The 10,499-nt window shown below is 37.4% G+C and overlaps 1 protein-coding gene across 1 annotated transcript; it reads left to right on the top strand.

Moving 5' to 3' along the window:
* Positions 1-569: 569 nt before the first annotated feature.
* Positions 570-1,698, top strand: LOC119610028. Its single transcript, XM_037965100.1, has 2 exons — positions 570-1,592; positions 1,657-1,698. The coding sequence occupies exon 1, from the start codon at positions 757-759 to the stop codon at positions 1,450-1,452; it is 696 nt and encodes a 231-aa protein (XP_037821028.1). The 5' UTR covers positions 570-756; the 3' UTR covers positions 1,453-1,592; positions 1,657-1,698.
* Positions 1,699-10,499: the final 8,801 nt, after the last annotated feature.

Here is a 10,499-nt window from a genome sequence, read left to right as displayed (position 1 = left end):
GCGCCTACTCGTGGGAATCACATGGAGAAAAAAACAAATAAACAAACAAACAACAAACAACCCGTGGAAAGCCAGTTGGGGAAACCTAAACTGGTGGACTGCAAACAGCCTGCTATCCAACCTTCTGGTGATAGCACGGCTGAACGCAGCGAGGAAATCTTGTCCGTAGTGGCAAGCACCTCATCAGCTGCACAAGCCTTAGCTGGTACGCCAGCAAATACCCCTGCCTCGGGCACTGCGGACCAAGCAGTGACCCCCGCGACTTCTGGACAGGTTGGATCGTCGAACTCGATGTCGGGTCCAACTAATGCCCCCTCAACCGCCCTCACGGCTAACGAAAACCCCCCTAGTCGCAAAGATCCATCTAGGAAGGCTTTTGTTCAAAGGCGTGCCGCCATGCGTTTAGTCGAGCGACTTGGAGTTAAGTCGGTCGATACGCTTACCCCGGACGAAAAATCGTCCCTAGATTGGGCTAAAGCCCTACTGGCTCAGCCGGAGTGTTCTGACCCTCCTACAACCTCAGATGCAGCGGACCAAGCTACATCTGCAGGGCCTAAACGGCAGCGATCGGAGAAAGAACATGCTCTCCAGGCAGTCCCACAGCCGAAGACTAAACGTCAGAAGCAGTTCGAGACTCGTATAGTCAATAGACCCTACAGCGAAGTTGCCAAAAACCCGCTGGTTAGGGCCATTGTTGACAAGAGTGTCAACGACGGAGCTATCTCCCAGGATAAATGGTTGATAATCCGTCAAAAAATGCTGGAGGTGTATTGGAAAATTCTCAAAGAGAATCCCGGTCCATCTCCGCAGAATGATGATGCTGGCTGGTACCAAGGTCACATCAAACTGCTGGCGTGCACGAACGAGCGCTCAGCAAACTTGCTTAAGTTGGCGGTTACGTCTATAGGGGAAGTGTGGCCCGGCGCGAAACTTGACGTGATCCCGGTTAGTGAGATACCTCGCAGACCGAGATCAATCACGGTTATTCCGGCGGAACCACACGAACCAGAGGCGATTCTGGCGTACCTTCAGAGTGGAAACCCTGACCTACCTACCCACAATTGGAAGGTAGTCAAGGTCTCCGAACCTGAAGGTGCTAACAGAAAGGCGGTCGTGGTCCTTAATAAGGAATCGTTGCCGTTACTCCGAGAGAAGCAAGGCAAAGTATACTACGGATTTGATAGTATCAAGCTGCGCGTCTACCGGGGTGACGACAAACTAGACCCCAAACCGGTAAGCACGGACGGAGGAAAGGTAGACGATACCACTAACTCTGACGACCAAATGGACGCCCAATCAAGTACAGACTTGATTGGGAATCTATTTGATAGCCAGGGCGAAGTGATTGACGAAGACGAGCTTCTGAAAACAGACCCAGAAGACGCCGACGTCACAATCGTCTACGACCCTGACCAAGATGAAGGTGATCCAAGTGAACCTTCACCACTCTAAAGCAGCTTCAGCTGCATTACACCTCCACCTTGGATATCAAGGGGAGGATATAGCGTTGATCCAAGAGCCGTGGACCCATAACGGCAACATACTTGGAATCAACGTAAAAGGCTATAGAATACTATACGCAAAAGGCACAGGTAACATTAGATCTTGCATACTTGCTAAAAGCACCCTAAATATCTTCATTCTATCTGATTACAGTGATGAAGATACAGTAACCGCAGCATGGGAGACAGAGGAATCCACAATGATAAAATGGGCAATAAACAGCTTTAACCCATATAAGTCACCGGGCCCGGACGGCATAATTCCAGCTGACCTGCAATATAATGCAGAATTAGTTATACCATGGCTACTTGAAATATTTCAAGCCTGTCTTACATGGTCATACGTACCAGAACAATGGACCAAATGCAGTGTGACGTTTATCCCCAAAGGAGGAAAAACAACGCACATTAAGGCAAAAGATTATAGGCCCATAAGTCTATCATCGTTTCTGCTTAAGACCCTAGAGAGGATCATTGACGTCCACATAAGATCGTCAATAGATTCTATGCTCCTATCTCCCTCACAACATGCCTACACCAAAGGCAAATCAGTTGAGACGGCCCTACACTCACTAGTGGGACATATAGAAAAGTCCTTGGAATTTGGTGAATACACGTTAGTGGCCTTTCTGGACATAGAAGGAGCCTTTAACAACGTCAAACCCGACATCATCATATCAGCTCTAGAAGAGCTCGGTATTGAGACATCAGTGATTAAATTCATAAAAGACCTTCTTCAACACAGGATTATCCGTTCTAACATGGGAATGGCATGTATTCAAAGAATGGCAATCAGGGGCACACCTCAAGGTGGAGTCCTATCACCACTTTTATGGAATGTGGCCATAAACAGCCTACTAATGAAACTGGACAACCAAAGATACAAGACTGTCGCTTACGCAGATGACGTTGCGGTAGCAGTATCAGGTTTCCATCTGAATACGATATCTCAAAGACTCGAATCAGCACTCAATCTACTAAGTAAATGGAGCGTTGATAGTGGTTTGAGTGTAAACCCTAGTAAAACCGAACTTGTACTCTACACCAGGAAATACAAGATCGAAAATTTTACCCTACCTCGACTAAACGGAGTCGTACTCTCACTTTCGAACAGTGCGAAATACCTAGGGGTGATACTTGATAGTAAACTATCATGGAAGGAAAATATCACAGCCAGAGTAAACAAAGCCTTAATGGCAATGTACATTTGCAAGAAGGCCATAGGAAAAAGATGGGGACTAAATCCCAAACTGGTAAATTGGATCCATGAAGCGGTTATTAAACCTATTCTCTTTTACGGGGCTGTTGTCTGGTGGAAAGCACTGGACAACAACTCCAATTGTATACTTCTTGATAAGGTACTAAGAAGGATAGCAATCCTTATAACAGGAGCACTGAGAACAACTTCAACCAAATCTCTATTCGCAATGCTTAATTGGATCCCAACGGATCTGATAGCCAGAAAACTGGCACTCATCACTGCCCTCAGACTTGATGCCATAAATGCTTGGACACACAGGCCATACGGCCATGCGGCTATTATGAGGGAAACATCTTTCCTCCCGGGCAATATTGATTACTGCATACCCAAACCTTTCCTCCGTAGGGACTTCGGATACACAATATCCGAAAACTCTTCACCGGAGGATAACAGTTCCCCAAGAACCCTCCTGGTATATACGGATGGTTCTAAAAAAGGGGAACGAGTTGGAGGTGGCATTTTTATCCCTGAATTTGGAACTAAAATAAGCTTTAGGATACAGAATAATTGTAGTCCACTACAGGCTGAACTATCAGCCATAAAAAGAGCAGCAAATTGGCTTTGGTACTACAGAATATCAAACAGAGATATTCAAATTTGTACCGACAGCCAAGCTGCTATCAAATCCCTGATTGGTGTATATACTACATCTAAACTAGTCCAGGAATGCCGGGCATCCTTAAACAGGATGGCGAGACATTCAATAATCGTGCTCAAATGGGTACGGGGACACGGGGATTTGACTGGCAACTATATCGCTGATGAATTAGCGAAACTAGGAGCCTCAATGTCCGACAGAGACATAGACATCTTTTGCGGAATACCGCTAAAAGCTTGCAAGACCATAATAGATGGAAAGTTCTATGAAATTTCTCAGACAAGATGGCGTAATGAACCAACTTGTATCAATACAAGGAAGATATGGCCAAATTTGGACAGTAAACGCACGTCATATCTTCTGCAACTAAACCGCCCTCATATCAGCAACCTTGTTGCTGTCATTACGGGGCATATCTCATTGGGAAACCATGCAAGAAGACTTGGAATTCCCCACAACGACTTCTGTAGAAGCTGTCAAGACGAAGAGGAGGAAGAATCCATCGAACATCTTCTCTGTCAATGCCCGGCGCTAGCGGACACTCGATCAGTATATCTAGGAAAACGACTATTTGATGACTTGTCAGAACTATCCAATCTAGGACTGGATAACATAAACGCCTTCATCAGGCACAGTAACTGGTTTTAGGACCACCAAGCCATAATTAAGGCACTCACTAGTCCGCAAGGACAGACCTCTCAATCTTCTCTTCCACTTCAATTTCTCTTCTATGACTTAATCCTAAACTATCTTCTACTATCCTCTACCCTCTTTCTTTTATATTTTATTATCTTTACAGGTATCACAAAGGGACCAACAGGACCCAAGTGTGCGTCTTTGCAGCCTGAATACCTAACCTAACCTAGTTTTGAAGCTGTGAAAAGATAAAGGTGAAAGTACACAACACGCGTTGTACGCGGCAGCGCGTTATAGGCTTCTGTCCAATAAAGTTGAAATAGTGTATTTTCATTTAACAAGTTACACACTGTAGTTTGTAACGCGTCTGCCGCGAAAAGTTCAGCAACATCCAACTTTTGACGCGTCTGCAGCTGATCAGGGTTGTATTTTGTTTTGTGTATAATAAGAATAAACTAAAATGAAATATATTTCACCAACAATGAAAGAAAAATATTAAAAAATAAACAAAAACTTAAAATTTTGATTTTTAAAACAGTAATAGTCTTAAAAAACATTAAAAGATCGATCAAAATGGCGCGTGGTGTGTAACTTGCAGCTTGTAAAGCGCGAAAAGTTTGCAAAGCGTACAACGCGTTGCCGCCTCAACGCGTATTGTGTACTTCTAACTTTAGGGTAACGGTATTATTATATACGGATTATTTCCGTACCGTTATTTTAGCGGTAATGGTAGTAAGATACAAGGGTATTTTAAAGGTGTAATATAGGAAAGATTATTTAAAAATAATATAAAATAACGGTAATTCGGTAACGTCGTTTTAAGGTGGAAGTACACAACACGCGTTGTACGCGGCAACGCTTTAACAAGTTACAAAATGTAGTTTGTAACGCGTCAGTCGCGAAAAGTTCAGCAACTATTAACTTTTGACGCGTTGGCAGCTGATCATGGTTGTATTTTGTTTTGTCGCAGTCGTAATTCAGGTCTCTCGTCATCGCGATTATTTTTTAAACGCGTTCAGGCTTGTGTTTGTTGCCTGGCTTTCGACAGTTTTGCGTCTCGCTCGCACTAGTGTAGTGTATTATTTCATATAACAGTTCAAAGTTATACATATGTTGTCTACATTAACCTCGTGCTTTCGTATCACCTCAAGTGAGGTTTTATTGGTGGATACCATAGAATACTCAAACGTTTATACCCTGGTGGAGACCATTAAAACTTTTCAAATTTACTGGTGGAGTACCATTAAAAACTAAAATTTTGCAAAAGTGTTTAAAGGTTTCCAGCTTCCTATATGAATATTGTCATGATTCTTTATTTGGTTACAAAAATTAATGTCACACTGGCAACTTGTCTATTCGTGCACGACTATGGCTCATGGGCTTGGGCGGTGGTACGTCGCAGTGGAAAGGTTTTATGGTATATCATGACACTAATATTTGTGCCAGTGTACTAGACGGAAATTTTCATTTATGATAGACATGGTGATATAGTCTACATTGCCCTCCCTTAAACCTTGGTAACCTAAACATTAACTTCCTAAAGTTACCCCTACTCTCAGTTTACCATCCGATACCTACCTTCGAAAAGCTTAACGCAACATATTCTTCAGTGACATGTCAATAAATTAATAGCTGTCGTTTATGTACTAAAAATTTATTCATATATATTTTAGGAGTTCACAAATACTCATGTTTTAACTATATATTAATTATATGCTATACAATTCTACTTATGACCTAGGCAGATTATCTTAAACATACATATATGTAAATCTTAAAATTATTGTCTTAAGCAATTGTAACAACGATCTTTCTTATTTTGTGTATTTGCCCAAAATAGTAGGCTTCCAAGGAAACAAATTTTAAATAAGAAAACTCAAATTGTATTTTTAGTTCGTACTAAAAAGAATTGGAGTCTATTATTTTGATTAAATATTAATTAAAAACTCTTGTTAAATTTATCTTGGAAATCAAATAAACTCGGTTTTCTTTATAGTTGAACTCTGCAAAATACCCAAATTAGTAATCGTCAATATTAAACTTTCAAAGCTAAATTACGTAAATATCTTATTTATAAGAATATTAATATAGTAATATCTTATTATAAGATTATTATACGTTATCCAAAAATATCCTATTCGAATTTTAATTTTTTATCAAATCTTATTTCAATTTGATATTCACAGCCCTGATAATTCTGTTAACTATTATTATCTAATTAACAGAATTTTCGAAGCTGTGACTCCCAAACTTTGCTTTATATATACTCTAAAATATTTCCCCAATGACTGTAAACATTTGTCTACTCTACTGTAATTGTATTTATCTTTACTGATCTGTTATATTTTGTGGATAGATGAATGTAGAGCTTGCAGTGGTTATCCAAAAATAGGCTGTTGTCAAAAGAGTTGATGAAAATGAATGTATGTAACGATGACTCTCAAACTGTATGTTGTTTTTAAGCTATACATATGTTAAAAAAATTTATGTTGATTTTATATGACTTTAGTCACAAAAAAACCCAGCGAAAAGTTTTCATTGGCAAATTCAGTGTAAACTCTATATTCTGGTGTTACGGGGAGAAGCGTTGCTGACATTAGTGGTATTTCTTTTGTGTCATCAAAATGTTTGGCCGAATGACTGGATGTCGTATGCCGGATTCCCATTAAGTAAATTTAAGGCCAATAAGCTGTATTTATGTCGAGCTCTGGTGGCCAATCTATGCAGGTGTTCTAGTAGTGAAAGTGGTTGGTTACTTTGATTGGCTGTTAGGATTCCAGCCAAGACCACACTATAGAATTCGCAGATCACTGATGGTCTGATATAATATTGATTTTGAGAACATTTCCTACCATAGAGATTTCATAGTAATGTTTAAAGACTCATACCTTTCTTATTTATCTCAAAGTTTATACACAAATGGTGGAGCGACACGGATCTCTAATGGCTCAAAATAGCACTGTCAAAATTTTACCCTTAGCCTCGTGTCGAATAAAAAAAATGTGTGAATCAATCCCCAATTTGCACACTTACTGTTGTCAGTTTCTAATAAAAAGGAAACAGATCCAAAACGTCCATATTAACTTTTCGAACATGGCGGTATTTCAAGTGCATTTAACTGCAGCCAACTTTACTCCTCCAGAGTCGTAATAAATGCTACCGTCTTAGAGTTGTATTTATTTTCAAGCGTTTTTATACACTGTAATATCTACCCATTGCAAGTTGTTGAGTTGTTTTCTTCAGTTCAGTTGATATTATTTTACATAATATGTAGTATTATCAATAGGAGCTGTATTTGCTATTATAGCCGGATTTGTACACTGATATCCTCTATTTAAAGGAGTAACTGTAAATACAAAGATATTAAAGATTCAATTCGCTATTATATTTATTGGGGTAAGTTTAACATTTTTCTTCCAACACTTTTACGATTAGCAGGAATACCTCGACGATATTCAGACTACCCAGATGCTTATACAACTTGAAATGTAATTTCTGCAATTTGGTCTTTATTAGAATTTTATGTTTCTTTTTCATTTTCCCCTATTTTTCAAAATGGTTGTTTTTGTTTCCTTTAAGAGCTGATGAATTTAATTGAACAGGGAATGAAAAAATTAATAAAATTCCTATTAAAAATATTTTTTCATTCCCTGTTCAATTAAATTCATCATATATATATATATATATATATATATATATATATATATATATATATATATATATATATATATATATATATATATATGCATGCAATGGACTTGTCCACGCTGCAGACATCTGAATATATATATATATATATATATATATATATATATATATATATATATATATATATATATATATCATATATATCATATATGTACATGCATGCAATGGACTTGTCCACGCTGCCGACATCTAAAAATCGAAATTTCTCTAAAAGTTATAAGGATGAATTTGATAAAATCTGTAAAGATTTTGCATCCCTTCAAGATAAATTTATAAAATTTGGTGAACTATTTACTAACTACCCTAATTTGGAAAAATTTGGAAATGTTCAGAATCCATCGTCACCAAAACGTTAGAAAACATTGGATAAATCCCCAATTATTCCCTTAATAGATCATTCCTCATCAAATACACCTCCAACAAATTGTGATAATGGTGATTTTCCTTCAACATACATACATATATATATATATATATATATATATATATATATATATATATATATATATATATATATATATATATATATATATATATAAATTTCGATTTTCAGATGTCTGCAACGTGGACAAGTCCATTGCATGCATTTAGTAGTATCAGAAATCGAATCAGCATCACGTGCTCTAAGGCCACTACATTTGAGGTGATAATTTTCAAGGCAAAGCCAACAAGAAACCATGCGCTCACTTCCGGAGATATTACAATTTAAATTTAAACAGTCCATTATAAGGAGTCATTTAGGGAAATATAATTGTTGGGTAGTTTAGAAGATGTTCAACAATAGATGGCATTGTAAATAAATAAATAGTCAAGTCACAAACCAACTAGTGATGTATTTCGAAGTAGTGAGACTTGACACGGATAATATTGTGTGGTTTGAATTATATTTGCACCGTATATTTGTTGTTGATAAAAACAAACAAATATACGTATTCTTATATACACTATCGGACAAAATAAAGTGCAAAAGTGCTCATGCTACTTTATTTAATCGAAAAATCTGTTAAATGATTATTGAATATGGAATTTTTTTTTTAAATTCATTTAGTTTATATACAATGCTACAAAAATAACAATAAAACAAATTTATTCCACCGAAAATTTTTCTGTATAACATTTAAAATTAAAGTAAATTCACTTTTTTGTCGGACAAAATAAAGTGTAAATATTATATATCATTATTTTAATTTTATGTATATCAAAATTTTTTTATCTATTTTGGTTCTGATTTGAATATCTGCTCAAGCCATTTTTGTAATTTTTTCCCTTCCCCTTGGTTTCCCCCATACTATTATTTTCAAAAGAAATCCGTTTTTGTGCGCTATTTCAGCGGAATTTTTTGATCAATAAATATGCTAAAATTAAACCCTATTTTTGTAGTTCAAATCTGTGTTAAAAAATTAACTTTATTGATATTATCAAAGTGTATAATTAATGAAAGTCCCATCAGAAGTTTAAAACCTCAATTGTCAAAATTAGTTATACAACTTGTTTTACAAAAGTATTTCAACTATTATACAAATAAAAAACAAGTAAGAAATTATAGTCGGGTGAGGCCGACCATATAATACCCTACACCTTTGACAAATATATAATGTGATTTAGTCGCCATAATAAAGCATTTAAGTTGAATTGTACCTTGCCTTATATATACATACTTAAGCCGTTTATTGTTGAATAAAATTGTGGACATTTAAATGGATTTTTGATGGGGGCTTTTCATAGGGGCTAGGGTCATATGAGAACCTATTATTATGGAATTCGTGGGGGTCATCAAGTCTTGTATACAACTTGGTTATTGCAGCTTTTTGTCGTGCCATTTGTGCCAAATTTCATTGAATTATCTCCAAAATTGCGACCTGTAGTTTGATTACAAGTTTTAAAAGCCCTATTCGGGGGTTCAGTTGTATGGGGGCTAGGTGAAATAATGGACCGATGGTAACCATTTTCAATAGGCTTCGTCTACGGTACCATAAAAGATCATGTGCCAAATTTCATTGAATTATCTCCAAAATTGCGACCTGTAGTTTGATTAAAAGTTTTAAAAGCCCTATTCGGGGGTTCAGTTGTATGGGGGCTAGGTGAAATAATGGACTGATGTTAACCATTTTCAATAAGCTTCGTCTACGATACCATAAAAGATCATGTGCAAAATTTCATTGAATTATCTCCAAAATTGCGACCTGTAGTTTGATTACAATGTTTAAAAGCCCTATTCGGGGGGTTCAGTCGTATGGAGGCTAGGTGAAATAATGGACCGATGTTAACCATTTTCAATAGACTTTGTCTACGGTACCATAAACGAGCATGTGTCAAATTTCATTGAATTATCTCCAAAATTGCGACCTGTAGTGTGATTAGAAAGTTTAAAAGCCCTATTCGAGGGGTTCAGTTGTATAGGGGCTAGGTGAAATAATGGACCGATCTTAACCATTTTCAATAGGCTTCGTCACTGGGACAATAGAAGATCATGTACCAAATTTCATTGAATTATCTTCAAAATTGCGACTTGTAGTTTGATTACAAAGTTTACATGGACGGACGGACATAGCTAAATCGACTCAGAAAATGATTCTGAGCCGATTGGTAATTGCCCCTATTCCCCATATAAAGTTCACTCAGGTTCTTCTTTCCTGTAAAAGACGACCCATTTTTCCACGACCAGCTCAGCATTTTGACCACCAAGAATTTCCAGTATATGTTCATTAGCCAGTTTACTGCCCCATCCTTTTATGTAGACAGTGGACTTTAAGAGCACCGGAAGCTCGCTCTTCTTTGTCAGTCCCACCTTGGC

This window comes from Lucilia sericata, unplaced genomic scaffold, assembly GCF_015586225.1.
Source record: "Lucilia sericata isolate MDLA Ls3-8-SP2 unplaced genomic scaffold, ASM1558622v1 Contig001105F_arrow, whole genome shotgun sequence".
NCBI classification, from domain to species: Eukaryota; Metazoa; Arthropoda; class Insecta; order Diptera; family Calliphoridae; genus Lucilia; species Lucilia sericata.
Note: the sequence above shows the minus strand (reverse complement) of the source record. Positions and strands in the feature narration are given on the sequence as shown.

Excerpts from the sequence above, each read along its gene's own strand:
- LOC119610028 (XM_037965100.1), top strand. The coding sequence starts at position 757 with ATGCTGGAGGTGTATTGGAAAATTCTCAAAGAGAATCCCGGTCCATCT.